The sequence below is a fragment of the Temnothorax americanus genome, unplaced genomic scaffold, assembly GCF_048541705.1.
Source record: "Temnothorax americanus isolate GAGA-0224 unplaced genomic scaffold, ASM4854170v1 Scaffold28, whole genome shotgun sequence".
Taxonomy (NCBI): Eukaryota; Metazoa; Arthropoda; class Insecta; order Hymenoptera; family Formicidae; genus Temnothorax; species Temnothorax americanus.
In genome coordinates, this window is record NW_027509421.1 from 136754 (window position 1) to 162395 (window position 25642).

A 25642-nucleotide genomic window follows, 5' to 3' on the forward strand; every position below is an offset into this window, starting at 1 on the left:
GATCAAGCTCCACATGCGACGGAAAAATTTTTGTGTCTTCCACATATCACAATAATTGCAGCTTAATAATTCAGCCTTGTTCTGATAAAAAAACGAAAATTGCCATTCAGAAAATTTCCACAAATTTTCTATAATCATGACGTCACAGCACGAGAAAATTGTGTGTGTGCAGTTATTTTACTACATTTAGAAAAAAAATATTATCGTAATACAGGATTTAATTCAACAAGCGAAAATTTTTAATATTAATAATTTTTATGTCGATTTAGCATAAAACGGTTATAAACGTCAGACAATGGCAAGCGTCTAGATGCAAGAAAAGATTCGCAGGTATACTTAATCCGGATACTTAAGTGTAATGGAGAAAGTTACATTTGGAGTGAAAACAACTTCCTACCGGCATGAAATACGCGTCGGAGGTTGGAGCCCGGCGAGAATTCGAGATCAAAACAGATCTTAACTATTTTGAGAACGTAACTGCGCGATCCCGTTAGCGGCTCGAGCAGATGGCTTCTCGCGGCGGATTCAGAGTAACTACACCATCATAAATTAATCCATCGCGAGATGCATGCAGTGACACGCAGTCTCGGTGCAACAACCACCAGCCAGGAGATAAGGGCCTATATCGCGCGCATGTATCTAGAAATTATGACAATGACGACGATGATGCTAAAGCGGTCGAAGATGATGGATGATTCGACGAACTACAAGATTAAAGCACGTGAAATTGAATAATTTATTTAAATAGCTGCTGATTATATTTCTACACGATCTCTTTAGATTAGATCGTGAAAAATATCTCCGGGGTATAATGCTTGACAAGAAAATTGCCGTATCGATTCCATTGGCTAATCGCTTCTTCGTAGCCTAAAATAATCACCGCGCCCACCATCGTATCCTATAGTTCACGAAAACACGTAAACAAATACTTTGTTTAATTTTTGTGCAGGGATTATTGACCCATGAATAATCGTGCAATATATCTAAAATAATATTGATAAAAATCAATGTGATTTTAACGTGATGATTAATTCCTTGTTCCTTATTCCTCTCATTGAGCCCATACATCGTTGTATGTCACATTAATTAAATTCATAGAAACACGCAATTTTTGTCCGGCTTAATTGTTTTTCTATTCATTGCTTATCTTTGTCAACATATTTTGTCCGTTCAATGAATCAAAATAATTAAATTTTGCTTTAAATAAATTTACTGAGCAAAATCAACCACTAGTCAGAGAAATCAATCACTAGTAGTTATTAGTTGTTAACAAGTGTGAACGATATTGCTGCATTATTAATTAAAGCTTGTCGGGACTCGGGATTTACTCCTACCGCAACTGCCGGCATCGAAATATCCTTCCACGCGCGCGTATGTGGACAATGGTGTTACATCGACATTAACTATAGACGCCCTCCACGTGTATCTTTCACGTGCCATTATATTCTGAATTGGAACGCAGTTCCCATTAAATGGCAAGCTGTATTGTACATGAATAAAGGGCGGCTGAAAATAACTCTTGTCATCGAAATAATGGTAATACGTTGAAGCCAATTAATTGTGTATTTACTATATTTCGTTGTTTTCCGTAAATACTTTCTACGATTTACTGAACTGCTTCCGTTCAACGCTCAGCGATGATATTTAAACGGCTCTTTATGCCCAATTGCACGAATTACACGCCAAGTTGCTCAATAAAATTGAAATCAAATAGTTCTACAAGATTCGATATTTTCGGATTTGTATAGAAAAACGGAGACACACACACACACACACACGAGAAAATTTTATTTTTTCCGTTTGCTAAAATATATGACTTAGCAATAAAGGAAGTAAATAAATTTATACAGTTCATATTTCTAAAATTTATAAATTCTAGGAAACATCGCGCGTGACCTCCGCGAATAGTGTAATCGATCGCGCTTCAAAAGTTGATTTAAAACCGACACAAAAAGTAAATTTTCACGTTTTACATGAAAATACGGAGACATTTCGTCGAAAAAAAAAAGAATATTGAGTGATTTTTCCCATTGATGTCTAAAACAATACGCGCATGGTCACGCAATCCTATTGCAATAAACTCAATTCGTTGGGTATACGAATACGCACCAGATTTATATTGAATACAACGACAAAATCAACGTGGAACAAATTGATCTTTGAAATTCGATAACAAACGTGTATAACTATTGATGCGTGTAATAAAACCGACCGGTTTTTTAATAATTTCGTCGATTTAGGCACGTGCATACTTATTTTATTGTGTAAAAAAGAAAAAAGGCGGATATAGAGGCAAACAACGATAAAAATATTACTAAGGAAAAATAAATGGAGCAAACAATGTTAAAAATAACAAGCAATTCGCACAAATGGAGACGGAATTCGTTACTCGGGAAGAATAGGTCGATCGATTTTCCTATTTACGTACTGCTCGCCATGTTTTCTTCGTCCGTGTGTATACTCGCACACATTGTCGGACATTGTTTACGAGGCACGATTAATAACCATCTGCTGTATCTGCGCGTTGCGAGAACATCTCTCAAAAGGCCCTCCTTTATTACTGGCGCAAGTAATAAAATTAATCAACGGAACGTAAGTACAAGCCACTGATTAGTCTTACCTACATGAGCCCAAGGATAAGTCACTTTCATAATTTTCCGTTATGTCCTTTCTGAATTTATATATAATTACGTAAGTCACTTTTATTATGTATTTTATACTGCTTATTCTATTTTTAATTATGGCTTTTAAGTTGTTTTTTTTATGATAAATTGTGTGTTTTGCAGTATACATTTAATATAAAAATTGTTATAAGTAATATATATTTTCTTTGTTTAAATAAATAGATATTTATTTAAATTTATTTAAATACGCAAAGAATTTAAATTCATTTAAATAGATATACAGATAAATTAACAAGAATAATGTGAGGGATAAAATCAGACTTGGAATCATAAAGAGCTTTGATATTTTTGATAACATAAGAAGAGCACATTTATTACTCCATCTTACGCTATATTTGCATATTTGCATGTTCTTGCACACCTGACATCGCTTCACGCGCTACTTTACGGACAATAATTAATTCATCCATGACATGGTGAAGTCATGAATCATGCAGCGGAGACAAACAGTCTACGAGCGTAGTTTCCGAAGACGAGAAGGAGTATGCTCATATTATCTTACGTTAATTAGTATTACCCAATAAAAATTAAGCTTATCTACATATGCATACAACGCGCCCTTTCTATTTTTATGCAATTTATCAGAAAGAAGATGTATAAGAAAGATAAATGCGGTTATGTATATACAATATGTATATGTCACAAAAATTTGTCACAATTAGTCAAATAAATAAACGATTAAAATGCGAAGAAAGAAATATCTGCAAGAGTATGTAAAATTATTTACGATACATATACGATTTAATTTTCACTTTGACTGCATGCAAAAATATATTATAGCTGTAAGACAAATAACGTGATATACATTATACGACATTATATGTATAAATTATACGACGTCGATTAATTAGCATTGTTTGATCATTTCTATCCGATAATGCAATCGATAATGCATCTTGCAGACACCGTGTACACGTAATACGATGATAGTCGTGCCTCAGGGACGCGAATGTGTCACGAGCGTCGCTTACGATACCAAAGCTGCACACATCCTCGCTCGGTTCAAGTATATACATTTGAACTGCGCGCGTTCGCACGCAAAACGATACGAAAACGCAGATGATGGCAATAAATCGATGTACCATAAAGATAATTATACAGTAATCTGTTTCCGGGATGAGCGCTCGTATCTACAAATGAAAGCTTCTCCCCGAGAGTACGTCAAGTAACATTTACGTCATTTACCGCGTATTTGCCGCTCCCGTTATCTCTAGTCTGTAAAAGTCTTTTATGATAATGATATATCTACAAGCCGATGGCTCGGTTATCTAAAATAATTTCAACACGTTTATGCACGATTGAAATTCGTGTAAGATATTAGCTACGAAAATAACGGACGGAAATATCTTTTAGGGACTAAAAATTGCTTTCAAGGAGACATTGACGAGATACCAAGAAAAAACTCTTTTTCTGAAGGATTAGGCTCGGCGAGGTATTATAACCAACTTTATCTGCTCGTCATCATTTAACTGTTCTTTTTACAATCTTCGAATCACCTTAGCGAATGGTCAGCATCGATTTCAAATCATCAATTGGGGGAGTGGTAACATCCTCCTATACGCGACAGGGAAGAATAATTTCTTGCTTCAGAGAAGTGAGTGCGGTTTATTTTCCGCGAACTTTTCTCCGCACCTGTCAGACATTCTTCTTCGATCGAAAGCGGACGCCACTTGTTCGACTATAATGGCTTATCAAGAACCACGCAATTCGAGACGGCTCGCATTCCTATATATCGAAATACCGCAGCCAAACAAAGCAAAAGGTAAAATCTAGATGTATACACATGATAACGGTAAATAACTTTATCGACGTTTAAACAAATTACACCGAGCGCGTGTCGCAGGTCGTAAATCAAGCTCTGAACTCTCCGTGCGCTTTCGCAAATTGAGCAATCTCGGCGTGCGAAATACTTGTCTCTCGGACGAAAAAAGATACGCAAATTCGCGATAAGATTGCGCGCCCTTCATTCAATTCCCCAAGTTATGCGGTCGACCTACCTACTTAAGTAACTTTTTGCGGTTCCTCGTTTTTATTGATGGAAATTATGTCATCGTTTTTACGACTGATTTTTGACAAGTATTATTGTTACCAATAAATGTTCGCGGTTCAGTTATTCGCGATAATTAATAAACTTGATACGCTTTTGACGACTTGTCAACGAATCATTCTTTATCGACATTATTAAACAGAACGATTCGCGGGGAAAAACGCGACCGTAACGCGATAAGAATATTGGATGCTAAATGAGAAAAAATGTAACTTCACAATTATACGAATGTCTCAAATGCAGTAATATACCGGAAACTAATATACTGAAAAGAGATGTTAAATCCATATGAAAAAATCTAGAAAAAATTTCTATATTTATAAAATAAAAAGAATATTTTTATATTATTAGACATAATTCACGTTTAAAATATTTAGATCTTCAACATACGTGCTTTTACCTTTGTTACACCTTTTATTAAAAAAGAAAAAAAAATAGAATATATTTAATACATATTAATAAATATTAATACATATTAACACATTATAAATATATTTAAAAAAAATAATAGCTCGTTAACAATTTTATTACTTTGACTAAAAATTAACAAGTTAAAAGCGTTCTAGTGCATCTAAATTATTCATATCATTTATTTAAACAATGATATCACGATCTGCGCAGTGCAATAAACATAAGAATAGCGAGGTTCGCTTTTAAAGTAGACTATAGATACGATCGTTTCTTACACAACACGCCAATTCATATTTCCCCCTTTCTCCTGGTTAAATCCGTATGTAAATACAAGATAAAGCATGGCTATAGCAAGGAAGATACGCAAAGATATTTCTCCAATCGCAGTGCGATTGCAGCACATTTTTTTTCGTATTACATAACTAATCGTTCTACATATACAACCAAAATACAATACGTTTGACGGTAAATATCCGTAATAAAGCCTCTTATGTTACGTTATCATAAGGTATTATTGTTATAAGACTTATTGTCGTTGAACACACGCCGTTTTGCATACGATGATGTCAGAAACATAAGCGGAATTTCTTTTTAATACCGCTATGTTCATAGAAACCGTTTATCGATATATGGTGCATGCGTTTAGGCTGCCTGCAACACGTGCTGCACACGAGAGTGTGGAATGCATAGACGATAAATGACGATCAGCTAATACAACAGCCGCGACAGATATCGCTCGTAATAATAAAAGCAGCTGACCCGACATTTGCATACGAACGAGACGATAGATATGTGCAATATGCACCTGCGGCATTTTTTTTGACTGACTCCTCAGCCATGCTGCGCGCAATCGAATGCAATCAGAGTCAATTGCATCTCACGCTTACGGCGGATTTCACGCCCAAAGCAGTTTTCATACGCATCACCTTTATCGGCTGTACAAATATATGAAAACGTTATACAAAATTATTTTTTCAGTTATGGATCTCCATTTGGACGAGGCCTGTTCGTAAAATATTTTTTTTAACACTAGCACTACGAATTAAGAGTCCAAATGACTTGTTTGACATTTTCTAAAATAATTATTATTCATTTTTTTAATATCACAATTTCTGAAATTTTCTCTGACTTTTATTGAAATATGCAGATAATTAATTCTACAAATTTGTGTTTCCTTTTTCTCTCTTTTTTCTTTATTTTGACCTCTTTGGTAGTTTTAGTGTTAATAGAAGCAATTATCGTGGAGATATCGTCAATTATTGAAGTATAAGTAATTAATAATAAAAAAAACCCTTCGCGAATAAATCTGTAGCCTATTTCTTATTTAATTTATAGAGCAAACTATATTTTAACGAGAATGTCGAAGGCGCAGCTATCGAGAATATCTTATGTTAAAAATAAACAAGTATCACACTGAAGGAATAAGTTCATATATGGAGCGTTACAGCGCCAGGCGCCATGTCTTCCTGGCGAGATGCCAATATGGATTTTGGGATATGCTCAAAGATGTTTCTCTCTTTTTGCGCCGATCAACGAAAAGATCGACTTGATATTAGACTTCACTATTATCCAACTTGTTTTCGGGAATTATCAGAAATGTGCGCGCTCTGCAAAGTTCTCTGTAAAATTTAAAATAACCGAAAATAATGTTTATATATGCAAAACAAATATTTCACTAGAACAAATTCGTGAAAATATGATTCTGAGAATAAAACATGAACGCGCGAACGGGAGATTGATGCTGAATTATTTTGTAATTTAATTATATGTAACTATAATTATACATGTCTCATCTGCATGTCTCTCTTTTATCTAACATTATCTGTTCCGCGGTAATTTTCATAAAAAATATTTACGAAAAGCAAACTGGTTTTTTTTTCAAGCTTATCGGACAAGCGGAAGCGATCAAGCATCTCGATAAGAAAAACGAATGGATCCGATCGATCCTAACTTCCGAGTTTAAAACGGCGCACGTAGAAAAGTCACTGAAAATTAGATTTGATTCCTGTCGTTTACAATTTTCGAAAAGTTGAGTTAAGGAGGAGTTATTAAACTACAGTTCTCGATCAATATCATATCTAGCCAAGTTTGAGGTATATTTTATGAAAAGTTTTAGGAGTAGATTGCGCTGAGATTCTTAAAGTCAAGTACGATTCCAACCGCAATCTTCGAGATTTCTAATTAAATGATTTGGATAAACTACGTTTTATATGAAAGCATAAAAACAGTACTCCAACGAAAAATATTTAAAACAAACAAAATAAAAATTTTTGGGACAAATTAAATATTATCAAGAAATAGTAAAATAATGCAATACGTCACGTGCAAATAAATGGTATTATTTATTCGTTATTATCTCGGTTATTTTACTTAATGGAATGTATGTCCTTCGAATTCTCTTTTTCTCTGTTTCTCTGTCACTAACAAGTAAGGATAAAAAAATTGCACAATGCAGATAAGCAGTTTTGATGATAACGTTAATGATAAGAATGAGTCAGAAACGATATTGAACGTTGCACGCGTGACAATTATTTGCAACATTCCTTAACTTCCAAATAAGAATAACAATCAAATTTCACGTTTATTTTCGTGATAAAATCACGGAAGAAAATGCACAAGAAAAGTTTTGTCATTTTCCCCTGGTATACTAAAAAATACTCTATTAGAAATTTTTCATAAAATCGCTTTGATCACGATATTATTATATAAAGATTGAATAATCAGAATTAAAAGTTCTAATTAAAAGAAGACAGATTGAAACGCGCATCTCTTCACATAAAATATAGATCTGACAAGAAAATTAAAATTGAAAACTTTGAATCTACTCTCTAAATCTGAATCAGTGAATGGTACTGTGAATCAATGAATAGTCCCTGATATCAGTGTAAAGTATGCCGCGTCATGTCATGATTCATGAAAAGTGGCATACTTTACACTGATACCAGTGACTATTCACTGATTCAGATTTAGAGAGTATTTTAACTCATTGCGCATCATAATCTGAACAATTAATTTTTAATCATTTGCAATCTTTACAATTCATGAATACAAATTCATGAAACTGCTTTAAAAAATTTGAACTTTTATTTGTAGAAAATTATTTTACGAAATCGCATTTCGCGAAACTTGTATTTTTGCATGAAATGCACGAACCTATGAGAAGTACAGAAGTACGTTACATATATCTATGCGAGCGATAATCTAGTAATTGTTTTGCATTATCGACATTCTTATAAATACCGCCGAGTAAACGACATGGGTCCCATTAGTGCAGTAAGTTGCGCTCGTATATGCTGTCAGTAACACTAGTTAGAACCATGGGGTATAAGAATTTACATCTGTTGATCTTGGCTTTTGCCGTGGTCTATGTCCAAGCTGGTAAGTTCAAGAGAAAATAATAATTATCATGTGTAACACTTATCGCGAATTTTCTGCCGCAATCTGTTATATAATACATACCATGCAAATTAATCCGAATAAGACATAAAATGAAGCAATTGTAGTAATATAATAATAGCGTATAATAATAAATAATCACTGAGACATTATTGTGGCATGTAGCTTGCCATATATTTAATTGCGAATAAAAACTGTAACGTAAATTATTTTATTTTGTATCTTGTTCAATTTAAATTGCATGGAATTGCACATTTAAAATTAGAAAATTATAAATTTACATTCCCATCAAGTGTATTGCATAATATAATGTCTTGTGTCAACAATTTTTCTTATTTATTTCAACAAAAAATAAATTTTTAATAAAAAAGGGGATTTTAATAAAATAAATTTTAGTACATAAAAAACTCTGCAAATCTATTCCAATCGGAAATTCTACATACTAGATTATTATTCGTTATATTTTAAATCGCTATCATGTAGGATTGATGAGATTTCGACACTTTTCAGTGCCGGACAGGACCACAGAATTAATCCCAAACAATCTGGAGGAAACGATAACAAAAAGCCTTACAGACATGAGCGAGGACATGAGAGATAGTATAATGGACACAAGCATAATGAACTATATTAAAAGTCTGTTTTACATGTTGTTCAAAATAATTAACCAACTTGCTCCCAAGGAATATACAACTGCAATGACGGAGTCTTACAACTGCTTTTTGGAGTACGAAGAGAAAATGTTGTCGTGTCTTGTCAAAATGGTAGTCAATTTCATATCAGCAGTAATGTTTCTGTCCAAACTCATACCGAATACTTCTAGCATCCCTCTAGCTACTATATTTGATATAATAAATTCTATTGCTTCATTTAATTAAAAATCGTATAGGATAAATCCAAGTCCTAAAATTACTCAAACACGCCGGTGAATTATTTAAACAAAAATGGCAAGAATTTTGGAAATGCGACGCGTATATAAGAGTGTTGATAACAATAAAATTAATTTCATCATCGAATAAATTATGTTTCTTATTATGCACTTCAATATATCTGTTTTAAATGTCTACCACAATTGATCTTAACGATACAAATTGATTATAAATTGTAATAAAAATATGTAATATGTGTATACATATAAATATATGTAAATAATGTGAAAATATATATATTTAAAATGTATTTCTTGGAGTGTGTATTGCTTTTTGAATAATGTGGATGTGGCAAATGAATAATTCAAAGAGATTAAGTATACATTCCTATTATATGTATTGCAAAAAATTGTACATATTATGGTGTAATGGCGACAAATTATTTTAAACCAATTACACGAGAGCTCGGCAGTAGTGGCGGAACTTCTCGACAGTCGTCCGATTGCGTTCGGGCAGTAGACAAAAATTCCTGTGATCAGACACAAGGGATAAGCTCGTACGGTGACAAGCAGAAGCTCTCTTTCTCGTCAAAGGATTCATAGAATTTGGCGCAAAATAAGCTTACATAGAGTAGCTACCTCAGGTAAATGTATTATTCAATAGAAGTTATCGTCCCACGAGAAAGTCGAGATTCCATGGCACGATTGTTTCCTAGAAAAAGTGCATGTACGAATCAACAATGCAATAATATGAAAATAGGTACATACGAGAACGAGAGCAACGTGTCTGCTGACATAACATCGGCTGACTGTAAGAACGACAGTCAGACCGAAACACATTGCAGCGATAATATCTCAATCGCGTTTGTGAGAAACTGTATCCCTAAAGCCCGTATTATCAGACTACAAATTGGGATTGAGATTGGATTGAAATTTGATCAATCAGAGCAAAATTCACTAAACTTGAGATCAGTTTTCTCTATTCTGATTGATTAAATTTCAATCCAATCTCAATCCCAAAATAGTCTGATACGGGCTTTACGCGTGCATCTCGTTAAAGAGTCTTGTTCGATTTTACATAATGTTATACGAGATTGATATAAGATTGCAGAATTAATATAGCAACTTCTTAAGTTCCACGAGTTGAACGGTCAAACTTCGCAGACTCGATTTAAAAGAATATCCTCGATTGAACCGTCAGCAAATGTATCCTAAGAATATCACGGACGCGAGGCAAGGCCTGAGAAAAATTGATAGGCTCAATAGGAGATAACTATCAATCAGCAATATATCATTACGCAAACGATTCTTGCGGATCGTTAAGATCCCGACGGATTCGCACAGCATCTCGCCGCGTCTCGCAAAAGTATTTTCGTGGGGATCAGCAATTTATTTACGTCAAGCAATCACGCGCGGCGTGCATGATACACGACGCTCGGCGATACGGCCGTACGAAGATTCCTTGAACCTGCGGGGAAAAGGTTAAACGCGGCCGGGCGTGATAGCGTTTATTGAATCCTCCTCTCGGAACGATCGACGCTGTTAACGTCGCGCGATTTCTTTGGACCCGCATCCGTCGTCGTGGTCTTGCGAAAAGACCGCGAGTCCGCGCGTTCGTCCGCGCGTTAACAATCGGGCAATGATTCATCCAATTGCGTTTTCTTATTTACAATCCTGCCAATTAACTTGCGCGGTCTCTATCGGCACGACGAAATTTACGAAGCTTTGAATTTTTTCCACGATGAATACATAGTACGGCGTTGTGCTAATAATCTGGCTATACACAAGTCCACTTAGGTCTCGACTTGAACAAGTCAATACTAGTTCTTACCAGCGAGCGAACTCCTCGCATTGCCGCGTCCGAGCGATAAATGACGAAAATAAAACGAGCGAGACAGACGTTTTTTACGCAACGGACCGTGGACGGTAATAATTGGTTCGAATCGTTGTGAAAACGGACGAGATTGAGTGCGAAAAACACGAGTAAATGTTTGGCGCGAGCATTTCGAAAATGAAAAAGGTAGATTAATGCTGGGTTACAGACGACCGATGTCGATGGAAAATTTTCTAGTTTGCTTTACCGTTCATATTATAGCAGAGCACATTCGCGGCGGTCATAAGCATAGCGGCATTTTAACAACGGAGCACCGTGGTAATGTACTCGTACTAAAGATAGTTCCGCCGCAGCAAGTTCATCGTAGAGTTATAAAATAAAATAATAAAATTAGATTCTTTTAATTTTAATAATTTATCAAATTAGAAACTACGTATTCTCTTACAAACATACTAGATAAACTATTAAATGAAGAGTAAGATAAGCTTGGTATAATAAGTAAATAAATAAAAGTTAATAATTAGAAATCAATATCTCGAGATTTTTGTCTTTTATTATATCAGGAAATCAAAAGAAAAGTATTACAACGTCATATAAAACATAAACGCCTTGAAAAAACATATCTGTACCTTAGAGTCTCTCCAGTTTTTGTCCGAATTAGAGTTAATACTTTTTCCAATATACCAGAAGTTAAAATTATACAATAGTAAAGAGTCGCTTATGTCCATTATTATTAATTCTTAAAATACAATATATACTTGAAAAAATATTGGAAATTTAAGTAGAAATAATAAAATTTAACGACCAATCGTTAGTCGATAACAATAAATGTTTCGTGTTTGATACTCATTGGCGGAATAAACAATTATTGCTTGAAAAAGGTCCAATCCAAGAGTCGAAACGTCGCAGCGTTTTGTATACATTGCCAATCGTTAGTCGATAACAATAAATGTTTCGTGTTTAATAAAATTTAAATTCTGTTTTCTCTAAATTCCTAATAATGGAGACACGATTCGTTATCTCTGAGGTACAGATATACCATGTTCCATTATATACGTTAAACTATACACGTTGATTTCATTATTAGCGTATATTTGTTACGGCATGCTGTAACATAGTAACCGCGTGTGTAACCAATCGGTTTATTCGCATCGAACGATGAGGTCACGAGTTCTCGCTGTCGATGTAGGTCAATTAATTCAAAGTAGCGATTTTCTTTGAGGAGGCAACGACGCTTACAAAGGCATCCTTCTCCAGGGAATCAGTTCTTGGTAAATCAACTGTTTTTCACTTCTCCCTCTCCCTCCCTCTCTCTCTCTCTCTCTCTCTCTCTCTCTCTCTCTCTCATGAAACCTCGCTAGGATGAGTTTGATCAGATCATAAAAAATGACCATTTGCATACAATATCGTCATAAACCTTTTCGCTTTCCCTGGAAGAAAGGTAGCTAGTTTCGGAGTATTCGGATATGCGCGTTGAGCTACGGCGATGGGGTAAAACTCATTTTTATCTTGACCTTTTCACGAGATTACCGTTAAACTGGAGTGAACTTTACGAGCACCATTTCGAAGAGTACGTCGTTACGAATACGAATACGATCATACGCGTCGCGGTGAATGCAAATCATGGGAATTTCGGAGAGTTGCCGAATCTCCGTGGGGCAAAATAGTACATGAAAATGCAGATACGTGGAAACCACAAAGTCGCTGTTTTTCGGTTGGTCGGCGGGCACTTCCTCGGAGGCGAAATTTCGGAGCTGCATACGTGTGCAAAGTGTGAAAACAAACTGTAAACGTACTTCACGCCAGACGCATAAATAAATCGGCATAAATCTGCCGAGGAGAATGTATTTCAGCATGGTGCATAAGTGCCGCTTTGAAACTCTTAAGTAAATCAATCGAAAGCGGCGATCGATTTACTTAAGAGCTTCAAAGCAGCACGATTTTGGCGATTCTCGCAAGCGGCACCGATTGGGAAATCCCGTCTAACGAAACCTGTACAAGTTCCGGAGATTTTATTTTCGTAAGTGCATGTATTAAAACAGACAGGTGTGAGCGGTTTTAACGAAGAACGCAAGGAAGATTCTGTTTCTCGTCGTCACGTCATATTCGCGTGATATTAAAGATAACAAAATAGTAAAATTCTTAAGGTATATAGGTTTTTTATCAGTACACCGTGATATTAACGACAATAAGCGGTGTCGTTGGATTTTTAAAACACGGTTAGAATATCCGCGATGAGGATTTCGATTATGCACATAACGGAATGAATTACGGCTGAAGTGATCCTATGCAGCGCCAGCCTCACGGAATCGATGGATTTACACGCGAGCGCTTGGCACCACTCCCGTCGATCTGGACGAGAAATCGGCCGCCGTGTGTAACCAAAGTGCAGCCTCAATGACTCGGTCACGTGAGCCACGTTCTCCGGTATAAATCCCGGACGAAACCCCGGCGCTTCAATTTATCGCGTCCGCTTTCGTGAACAGACAATTTTAGACAAAGTTCTGATAAATACGAAAAATTCCACTCCGGTGAGAGAAGGAGACAACCTTGTCCGCGCTATTAGCGATTCGCAAGTCCCCGCCTTTAATCGGAATTAAAGAGCGTACGCTTCGATTTCTCTACCGTAGTCGGGTCAAGGTGGTGCGTTTGAAAGAAGAAAAACGTGACCTAGCGAATTTAATAAAACGAGCAAAATATATAAAAGGAGACAAGTATAAGAAATTCCAAAAACTAATGTGTCAATTTGGAAGAGTTCAAGTTATTTTTTGCTCGATCAAAATAAAAAAAATTATAAATTATTATTTCTTTAAAATAGAATAGTTCACATCTTGGAACAATAATTTTTCTAGAATATCAGAAAAATCTGTAAAAACAAGAATATAGCAAATAAAAAGTAAATAGCACAGCTAGAAATATGAGAGTAATATATTTTGCACAAAAGATTAATTGTTTCTTTAATCGATAGTAGCATTTAGATTTTTATTATTAGATAATATTAATTTTGTAATTTAATTCATATAACGTCAAAATTTATTTTTCTTCAAATAGAGCAACATTTTCGACTCTAATACATTTTTATTATAAATCGTATATGTGACAGTCGCAAAAATGTAATTAGGCGATACACTATACTTTTTAAAAGCGAACTGCACACGAATCTCATTAAAATTGAATGTTAAAGAAAAACTGAGATATGTTAATTGACAAGGTTAATGAAAATGCGCTGTAAATAAGTTAAGCGTGCCAAGGACTCCATTATTTTGTAGATTCGAAGCTTCTAGCTTTCAATCTCGCGTACACATAACATTTTATTAAAACTAATGATTTCAAATACCTATTTTTCCAATAGTCGTTTATTTGTTAAATAAATACAACATAATTTTTCCTCTCTGTAAAAGCATGGATAAAATAATAAAGTTATGAAGTTATAGATTATAGGCGAGAGATATATAGGTCTCAATAAATAAAGAGCGCCGTAGTTCAATTTTTCCAAGAAAAATTGAAAGCAGCAGCGTGATGAATTGACACAGTTTTCAGTCATAAAAGTAAGCGCCGTATATCAGGAAACAAAGAAAAAAATGTTAAAAAATAAATTTTAAAAATCATTCTCTTCGTTATTACTTGTTAATAACATGTCAAAGTTTCTACCAAAAGCATTTTGGCTTCACGTATATTAATAAAGTATATATTAAAAGTTGTCTCGTTAAAATGCTGACATGCGCCATTGGCAATTGACGTAAAAGAAGTTTATCTTCTCAAGTATTTAGTTTAATTTTTAAACATTTATTTTTCAAAAGAACAATTGATTTCTAAATAATAAATTATAAAGAATAACAAACTTTCTATCTCATTGGTAAAGATTGCGTTAATTTATCAACACGTCTGGACTTTCCTTTCTCGCGAAACTGATATACATATCATCTTGCTTTCAGAGCACATTTACGTGGACGTCACCTCGACAAACAAGGAGCACCGGGATTCTTATGTGAGTCATATGTGCTCAAAACAAATGGACGTTCCTTTTGTTGGGGAGAAGAAAGTATTGGGTTGACGTATAACGTCAAGATATTATGCACGTTAGTATTGGACCACGGACGTAATAGCCGGGATCATATAACAACTGAAAATGGTACGCATTTCGCTCGGTAAGACCCGCGCTTACGTTTATGCAAATGAATAATTCATAAGATGAGAATAAACATGAGATATTCGGGTTGCGATACACGAGAAGAAAGGCCGCGATAATTAGCAAAACACCGAAAGAAGAAGGAGCGCTTTGTTAGCTTGTAATTACATTTAAAAAACTTACTAAAGAATACACTTTTACACGAGCGATTCTAACAAATTACCTGAAGTAAAGGACGCTTGGTAGCAAGAATGAACGATAGAGACGACGAAATAGAAAAAGCATAATCATTTTCCGGAAAAATACGTAAAAAAATTACTCCATATTTTGCACTACTCCACAAATATGATAATTATTTACAATATTCATTTATCGTTAATACTTTGGGCTTGAGTCTAACGCTTACGAGTACCGCAAGTAATTTATTCTAACAAGTTTAAAGAGCCTACGAAGCTTATTGCATATTAATACTTTGTCGCAAATAGCGGGAACTATACAAAAGAGCGACAGAAAATTCGCTAATTTCACGATGATTAAAGAACGGCGAGAAAGTTCAAAGGCGGAAAACCTTTAATAACTTTTCCATTACTGAAGAATAATAGCGACTTCGGGGGAAAAATGAGATTTTCGCTGTCAGCTTTTTCAATTACGCATGTGTTACGCTAAGTCGATATTATGTCCTTATAAAGGTACAAAGAGTACCGAAGCCTTTTTGCAAACGAGTCATTTTAGAAATATACGATGGATTTTATAATAAACATCAGGTAAAGTATTTACGCAGCTCTTTGTGTGTTTGGACTTTTCAATGTTTTTATTTTAATTTTCAAATAAATTTTTTAAAAAGAATTTGAATTAATTGAATCCACACAGGGCTACACGTAAGAAAAATAACGTTGAAAAAAATATCGATTTAATACTGGCGAAAGAAAGCAAAACTGCGCGACCGAAAAGTGCAAAGAACAAACGATATTTTTACAAGAGTAAACCAAGTGGATTTGCGCATTCCGGAAAATTGCGACGTCACGTTTACTTTAAATTTTAATAAACTGTATGTTTATTTTTAACCCATTAAAGAAATTTAATTACACGTTGGATCTTGGCTAAAGCTGAAGCTAATCAACAAGGAGTCTCAAAAAGATCTTGTTAAGAAGATCTTCCTAGAAAGAGTGTTCATACGAAATAGCCAAGAGCAACATTCTTTACGCTTTCATCGCTAAATCCTTGCGCGCGACGTAAAGGAATAAGACCCAATTGAAGTACGTCAAATCTCGCAATAAATATTCCAAGCGCATAAAAGATTATTCACATTCACGCGAGGATGACATCCAATCTGTGTGAGATAAATGAGAAAAGTTTTACGCCAAGTTTTCACGAAATTTCATCTTGTCGGCAAATTTTTTGTAGCCTTGAAAGCCCTCTCAATAAAACACGGACTTAAAAGAAAGAAAAAGAAAATGACAAAAATAATTTCCCTCTCGCTAATGTTCACGGTTAGATTTCAAATTTTTCTCGGATCCTATACAATTATATCAGGTTATTTTATATGGTCGTTAATATAAAATCGCGATTCTCTTCGCTGTCACTTGTAGCTCGAAGAAGGAATAGTCACTCTCGCACTCAAATAATCCTGTTTTCGCGCCGACTTTACTAACGCGGTCATGGAAATTGGAAATTCTCGCGACCGGAACGCGAAACGATTAACGATCAGCGCGGAAATTGCACGGCTAGGATGTCGAACATAGTGATCGAGAAACGATTGTTTCTGTCCGGTGATAAGTGTCTATTGTCAACAAATAAATACAGCCGCGTTTAATGTAAAAGCGGATTCTTTAATTTGCACAACTGCAAATTTATCGTTAGTTGATATTTGAACTGAGAGATGTACAAGATAATTTCTTTATGATATAAATAAAGGCTTTGCTTCTGTTCTAGCGACCGCATAATTTTCATATAAAGCTGCGCTCATATAATCGAATAATCTTGCACGAGTGCGTAAATAAAACAGAATTGTTCATTATTCTCTTTCGTAAGACTGAACAGAATTAAAAATTAGTATGTATGACATTGTATTTATTACTAATTACCCATATTTCTTTGTATAGCATTATCAGAAAAAACCAATTTATTAATAATTATATATGTTAAATAAAAAGAAATATGAAATGCATCGTTATGATGCAAATTAATTTTTACATAAATTGAGATATATAATATAATTAAATCTAGAAATAAAATAATATGTACGAAATTCGTTGCAAAATGTGTAAAGATGTTTTGACTGTATATTCCAGGAAAATAATATATATTTAGGACTTACGTTATTTAAATAATTTCAAATAAGAAAAAGTAACAGAACTCAAATTTCTGGCTTTGTGCTAAATATAGTTTCCTTTTTTTTAGTGACTGTCTTCAAAAGGAAATTTATTTAAGAATACAAAAAATTTATTCGAAGAATATCTCGTGCAACCTTTCCGATGGAATCGCATTTGTATGACTCCTTCTGCTTAAAATCATTCGAATAACGCATTCCTAAAGTCTGACGGATTCCTCGCGAGACATTTTATATATGGACGGCTATAACGCGAGACAGAACCTCTTTGAGATTTGCAAGATATACGAGGAATCGAGCGTTGAGAGACCATGTTGCAGAAGAAAGAGATAGAAAAAATATAAACGGATAAGGTCGTACCTTCAGGGATGCCATGTCCGACACGGACCGATGAGTCTGAATGGTCTCCAACTGGTCTAAGCACCAGTCTAGCTCCTCTATCGTTTCTACAGCCAGCTTCATGAAGGGCTCCTCTAAAAAATCCAAAGAAATAAAGTTAAAATTAAATATCAAAGAGCGTTCGCATTCACTGTCTGTCTTTCTCTTCCTAACAGGCACTACGTCAACGCTCAAAAGATTTTATCTACCGAGAAGACTCCAATACAAATGTGATCGAGATTAAAGAAGCGTTCCGGAAGCTGTTTTATTTTCACAGCTTAATACAATTTTGCAAAAATGTATGAGATATTTTAAGCGCTTTACACAGAACAAATAGCACTTCCAAAAAAGAAAACGGAAATTTCGCAAAAAGACTGAGAACATACGTTCGACGGTTATAATAATGAAAGTATTGCTTCAGAGAAGGCAGACATAATGGAATTAATGAAGAGCTTTATGACTTCCTTCAATAAGTCTGCATACACGGAACGAATAGCTGTATATAATAGTTGATATAACCCAGAAACAAGGCATATAAAATTCTTGCCAGAATATATACTTCGAGAATTAAAAGGAGATGAAGTTACGACTTGATATAATATTGATGAAGAGAGAAAATAAAGTTCTTTCAGGAAAAATTGAAGGGCTCAAGTTTCGATTACACATGATAAAAATTCCTGAAGGATATCATGTAAAGTGATAAATGTTTAATAAATACAGAGAATTATGTGATACAATTTCACGAACAGTATAATAAAGATAAAAACAAATAGAAATTAACAGAAATTATTCGGTTATATAACAATGATCATTAAATCCTATTTAGAGAGAGGTAACGAAATTTCCCGCGTATTAATGATAAATCGAAAAAAGTAATTGATTGTTGCGTTTCAATTTATTAAATCAGATTAAATGAAGATTAAATCGCCAAATACTTTAAATGAAGTACTAGCGTTCTGTGTGCGTAAATATATAAATTTAAAGATCCATCAAAAGTGGAAATAACGTAAAATGCGAAGCTAATCGCGTTGCTAATTGTAATACCGCATTATCTTTTTACCTCCTGGCGCCAAAATCCGTGGCTGTGGCGTACTACTGCCCTGTTGGCCGCTACTCCTTCGTGATCTGCAAAGAAAACAAACGATAAATATCAATTGCAACTCAAGCCAGCCGCGTGATATTAAGCGACGAGGTTTAATCTACTTACTTGTTCGTCGGTACATTCGTGAGCGACAAGAAGTTATTCCGGACCGAGCGCAGAGAAGCAAGAATCTGTGCGAAGGGTGTAACGATGAGGTCCTCGCCATGACTGCAATCGAAAGAAAAAGCACAGTTCATCATCGACGTCTCACTGTTCCGCTCGTGTTATCGGGAGGGTCAGGGTTTTAAAACGGCCTTGCTACGAATCATTTATCAAAAAGTTGAACGCGTTTACTACGCTTTGCGGTAAGTATATGCATGCAGGCGTGGCACAGCTCGGTAACACTCCAAAACGTGATTCTCATTCCGTCCTCACGTCCTCAATACACGCACGTATCTCGTCCCGGGGACACGGGAGAAAATCAAGTCAGATCAAAGAAGAAAAAAAAAAGATTGGTAGATCAGAGAGCGGGCCGCGAAATGCGCGATTTTGCGCGTAAAACTCTAATTCAATAAACCTGCGTTTCTTTCTACGACGAAAAATAATATTTCGCGTAGGATCGCGCCGTAGGCTCATGGCACTCAAACAAACCTGTACTTTTCGGTATTCTAGAGATAAAAGCGAACTTTTTACTCGCGCCGATACGCAGAAATGTATCTCTATAATATTTGTTGAGAGACATTGCGGGGCTTCTCGCGGGCGCGTCTTCGCAAGCTCGACATCGTAAACGGATTTCGAGAGTCAATCCGATAGTATGCGAAACAAACAATCCGATCGGCGAGCGACGAAAGATTACGTTTGAAGCCTCCGACAGTTGAGGCCACAGGTATATGATACTCCTATTTCTTTCGCGCTCCCAATTTATTATTGTTTGCGCGATCGCGCGTACAGCCTCTTGTTTATTACGCCCACCGAAATTTCACGCGAGTTTTAGCCGAAATCGGACGCCGACAACGAATACATCGTGCGTCACGTCGACTTATTGCGCATCGAATTTTAGCAATTTCGGTCCCTGCGAGTATACCTTCGGAATATATCTGCACCGCTTCCCTCTGGTCGCTCGCCATTCGTTCTGAGGTTAAGCGACGCGTTTTCGACTTAGAACATATATATACCTGACTAACCCTGAGGAAGAGGAATTGTCTGTATGTTTCCTGATGCTTCCCGTGGAAAAGACCTGTCGATCTGTGTCCAAGTTGGGTGCGAGAGAGAGAGAGAGAGAGAGAGAGAGAGAGAGAGAGGGAGAGAGAGAGAGGCTGCGGTCCACTGTGACGCTAACAAATTGCTTACGAAATTCAATGAAGAACGGAGAAGGAAGGAACGCTCCAAAGCATTTGTAGCGTCCAACTGCGCCTCAAGAATGGCCGCAGCCAGAAAGAGAGAGAGAAGAGATAGAGAAGAGAGAGCGAGATATAGAGAGAGAAGAGAGAGAGATAGAGAGAGATAGAAGAGAGAGAGCGATGATGGAGGTTGCTGAGGGATCGAGAGCGAGGCTAGCGGAGATAGTTCTTGCGACGGCGCTCTCGCTATCTAGACGCTACGCTATGCTCGCGCTCCTCCACGACGCGATCTAGCGCATCGAGGTCTTAGAGTAGATTGATAACCTTTGCTCGCAATGCGCAGACGCAGAGATGACGTCACGCTCAGCGAGCGTCGCCGCTGCGTTGCTTTGCTCACCCAGCTCACCCTCACCGACACTGACCGACAGTACCGACACTCACCTGCACTCATCGTTCGTACTGTTACGGCCGTACGGCGCGATTCGCGTTTGCGCATTGTGAAAGAAGGTTACTAATCCATCTTTTTCTTTCCTTATAAAACGTGGTTCTCTCTCGCATCCAACTGACACGGGCGACACAGGCTTCATAAATTTTTCTTCCCTTTCCAGATATATATGTTCTAAGGATTTCGATTCCTCTGCATATTTTTTTTTGCATCGCCGTAACGGTTGATAGCGCGCATATATGCGTTAAAATATATACGGTCGTTTAATATATTATAAATATAACCCGGGAAACACCCGCACATAGAACGTATCGCGATTACTTATTTTACATTATTAATGGCGATACTTAGCGGATACGTGGATAAATATGTTCGCATATAATAATCGAGATTACAGAGGATTTTGCGTCAGACGGATCATAACGACGACGTCGCGGCGTCGCCGGCTCCAGTCGCGAAGGTTGACAATTGCTTTGAAAGTTCGCAAACTCTCTTTTGACAACCACAGCTGACGAGCGCAAATCAGAAATAAACACTTCTCAATTAGCAGTTGCTATCGTTCACGACTGGCGACGGAGGATGGAGCGTTTGCGACGTATGTTTCTCGTGCGTATTCCAGAGATCGAACTCCGAAATTGCGACTATTGCACCTCGAACGAGTAATGCGAGTATATCACGTAACGAAGTCGCGCTTGAAAAAGTGGCGGAATCCGTCACAGCACCTTAAATTAATAAATAAATAAGAATTACTCACTCCACTCATGCTTGTGCAGCCTATACAATTTTGTGTGCGATGGCCGTAAATCGAGTATTTCATGCTGGATGCTCATTGGTCCAGACGACGGTCTTATGCTATGCGTATGCAGCCATGTCATTTCGTGTGCGACGGCCTTAACGCCGCGAGTGCCGCGAATGCCGCCGCGACGCTCGCGACGTGTGTAATTAGCGATCACAGATCACAGTCTCTATTAACGCCGTACGTTTAACTTTGTATACTTTTTTTTTATATTTGGCGATATATGGGCGATCGTGGGAGATAGACACGAGTGTGAATATTCATAAATCGATGATTTAATTGCTATAGTCAATCGAAATCGTTTCAAAAGCATGCAGCAAGTGTAGCGTTCTCGCGACGGCGACGCGACGATTGCTTCAGGCGAGAGTGGCGAGTGAAGTTGGCTGCGCGATTTACGAAATTCTCTCCGCCATTTAGCGTCTACCTGCGGGACGGGTCAAGCGTCACGGGCGTCCAGCGGAGTCGGATCGTTCGTATAGCTTCTCCGCCGTAATTTTTCCGTTGCCGTGTAACTAAAAGTACGCGCCGCGTCGCGAGATTAATACCGGGAGTGCCGTGCAAAGTGTCGCGCGACCATAAGTGACGATATTTTCGCGTCGGAGTCGTGAGTGAGTGCGCCCGAGGAGGAGAACCGAGGAGAGGAGGAGGAGGCCCGGGAGGCATCGGGCACAACGGCGGAGCAACCATGGGGTGAGTAACTGCCATTCATTTATTATTTTTGCTGCGATGTGACGGATTCCGTCACTTTCTTAAACGCGACTTGTAATTCGCTCGTTACGTGATACTCGCATTACTCGTTCGAGATTTAACTCCGGCGCAATTTCGCAATTTCGGAGGTCGATCTTCGGAATATATGCGAGGAGAAATATTATGTCACGAATATCGCGTCTCTCTCTTATTCGCACGCTCGCAATGTTACTGGCACAATTTTTCGCGGATTGATTATGAACGAATTAATGCGGAAATATGCAACCGCTTGCGGCTGGATTGTTCGACTAGATTTTAAAATCAGACATATCCGTTAAGATAATAACGTTTTAAATATTTAACGGGCGCGTTAATTATCGAATATCTTAGACCTGCTTTTTAATGTAAAAATATTTTCATGTTTTTACAGATCCACGCAGGGTTGCAACAACTTATACAACTCCGCTGTTGCGCATCGACCGGTAAGTTATTTTTTTTTATTTTAATGTCGAGGCAATAGATTTGTTAAAATTACATCAGAAACGTTATTGAAATGTATGTATGAGAAATGAAATATTAAATTTAAAAAATTTTAAAAATATTTTAAAGATTAAAAGTATATAAAATATATTACATAAACTAATACATTACAATATATAATAATCTATTGCTTAAGCCCACATCCTCCTACATGTAGACAGCTAATTGACACAATATCTCGCGATGTTATATATAATATATCCGTTGTGGAACATCCGTATATGTGGAACAACGCATAAACTCAGATTATATATATCTTCTTTCAATCTCCCGTCGATAAAAACGACGCAAGCTGAGGGCTTCGAAATGCCCAAGCTGCGCACCTGTGCACCACTTCATCTGTTACAATTAATTGTACTTTCCGCTGCTAGAGCACACCCTTCGAAAAACTGTTGCATGTGTCGCGGTCGTGATCGATCATTACTTAAAAAAAAAGCCAAAAGCGATATCGCTCCGGATTCAGTTCGCATTTCTTTCTCCGCAACGTTTCCGCAACGATACATTTTCCCCGCGTACACCGTGATTCAATGCCCTAAAGGAAAATATATCACCCCAACAAAATTGTGCATAACGTATACGCCAGGAGGAAATCGCATGCGGTGTAATCAGCAAATTATTTATCCCCCGCTTCTTCTCGCCGATCTCCCGCGAGAGAAAATTGCGTTTCACCCTTGGAAACAATATGGAAGCAGAATAATTTTGGATGTTACCCGTTCCATTTACCAGCGGAATTACCGTAAACTTTTGATGCAATGAGAATCTTCAAGGAGGATAATATAAATAATAAGACCGCCGTCAAATAATTACTAATCAACCCTGTTTGTTCGCTAACGTAAAAAATAGTGCAGAATAAATTTGTACTAAAAATAAAAAAAGATAAAAATAACGCGAACATCTTACCGTTATATCGTAGCTCGGAACGGCTTTTAATTTGTTTACGTTGTAATGAGAAAAAATAAAGCAATATATCACTTGCTGAACTGTATTATTATCGCATTTTGGCAGTTTGCCAAAAGATCGCACGTGCATATGTACGCAGTTAATCTAATATCATTGTCATCAGCATGTAATTATAATAAACGTACTTAAATTTTATGGATATAATATTTCAAATTGTTTAACTTATAACTATATTATCGTATATAAAGGTTGGTATTACGATACTTCTTGTTTACTTTATTAATATTGTATTTCTATGGTTAATCGAGAAATTCGATATATATATATGTATATAGATACATCCGTATGTACATCCGTAAAAGGTCAATTAATCAATTATGATGTAATTACAATAAAATTGCCTTAAATTATTTCTGGATCTAATATTCTAAAGCAGATATAACTTTCTGTTCTTAGATATCATGTTAGTTGCGGATGTAAGGATCTCAATCTGAAATTAAATGCCGCGAATGGCAATCATGACTGTCAAGAGACTTACGCTATACGCATGCAAAACTCATTACTTAATACGAGCGATATAATTAGCAACATATATTCCTCTCTCGCGATGATGATAATGATATTAATGCGCTGATTAACCTGAGATATACACGCTGCGCTAGAGGATCACATAAGCAAGTAATCCTAATTAATTGCATACATCAGACGAGATATGCAATAACAGAGAGTCAAAGGAAGTGAGAATAAGTAGTGCGCCAAGATAAAATGCATCAACAAAAACATGGGTATGCGTAAATTAATGAAATTAAGACGCACAATGTGTAGATTAATTATATTATTGCCAGCAAAATTTAAAGAATAATTTATTCGCGCAACTAAATATTTTTTTAAAAAACTTCTTATGATTTATAATTAAATATGCGATAAAAGATATCTCTGCGATAAATATCTCGTGATTATTTTTTATTGAGCTATAAATAAATTATAAGTTAATGCGTTGTGCGTCAGAAGATTATAGAACACATTTTAATTGGAATCACTTTGCATGGAGAGAATTACGTAGGCGAATGTATAATATATATATATATATATATATATATATATATATATATATATAATTGAACTCATAGAATTATCATATCATAGAATTGAACTCTTCCTTATGAATATCACAGAAAGGTCATGAGTTACGGGAAATACCACGATGGTCTTCCCTATATATTAGCACTGCCATTAATTATTTGGAAAATAATTTTGTGTCGATCACAGGTGCGCCAGAATATTTATAATCGCGATCGTCGAACGTCAATAAATAAAAATGTCGATTTCCCATGTCATTTAAATTCGCAATTTATATAAATTTACTCATTACATAAATTAACAGTGAAAATCATTCTAAATCATTTTCGATTCATTAAAGTTTTTGCTATTCTCGATGCAATTTCCCGAAATGAAAAATCAACACAAGTAACAAATATTCCCTCCGTGGTGAGGTAGAAAATAGGTTTCCGTCACAATGAATTTGGTTATAGTTCGCTGGCTATGCTGGGGAAAATATTGGGTGGGCGAAGGGAAGAAAAACATTCTCTTTATCCTTTCTCGATAGCGAAATATCGCGATATGCAATAAGTCTCTCATTGGTTCTCTGACGTGAGAATAGCAAAAAACGCAGCACTCCGCGTAGAAATACGTTTCAGCAAGAAGTACGTTATAATATCTATATTGCGGTAGGAAGGTTCGCAGATTATAAAAGAATTCTATCTCTTCATACACATGC

General features: G+C 36.2%; 1 protein-coding gene and 2 long non-coding RNA genes across 22 annotated transcripts in view; 1 reads left to right on the plus strand and 2 right to left on the minus strand.

Moving 5' to 3' along the window:
• Dnc (phosphodiesterase dunce) overlaps positions 1-25642 on the minus strand; it is a 317538-nt gene that overhangs the window by 22144 nt on the left and 269752 nt on the right. For all 18 annotated transcript variants that reach the window (XM_077410119.1, XM_077410117.1, XM_077410118.1 and 15 more), the window contains 3 exons: positions 19284-19385; positions 19137-19201; positions 18059-18171 (listed from right to left, as the gene is read on the minus strand). In XM_077410119.1, coding sequence (XP_077266245.1) covers positions 18059-18171; positions 19137-19201; positions 19284-19385 — 280 coding nt within the window. The remainder of the gene's footprint in view (positions 1-18058; positions 18172-19136; positions 19202-19283; positions 19386-25642) is intronic.
• On the plus strand, positions 7639-15190 carry LOC143899673 (uncharacterized). Of its 2 annotated transcripts, XR_013257567.1 has the most exons (3): positions 8363-8520; positions 9049-10050; positions 15176-15190. It is a non-coding gene; the product is annotated as an uncharacterized LOC143899673 (long non-coding RNA). The 2 variants fall into 2 exon arrangements; XR_013257568.1 differs by lacking the exon at positions 15176-15190 and having other exon boundaries at positions 7639-8520; positions 9049-9717.
• LOC143899675 (uncharacterized) lies at positions 9327-11709 on the minus strand. Of its 2 annotated transcripts, none has more exons than XR_013257572.1 (2): positions 10046-11709; positions 9327-9936 (listed from the first exon to the last, which is right to left on the minus strand). It is a non-coding gene; the product is annotated as an uncharacterized LOC143899675 (long non-coding RNA). The 2 variants fall into 2 exon arrangements; XR_013257571.1 differs by having other exon boundaries at positions 10033-11709.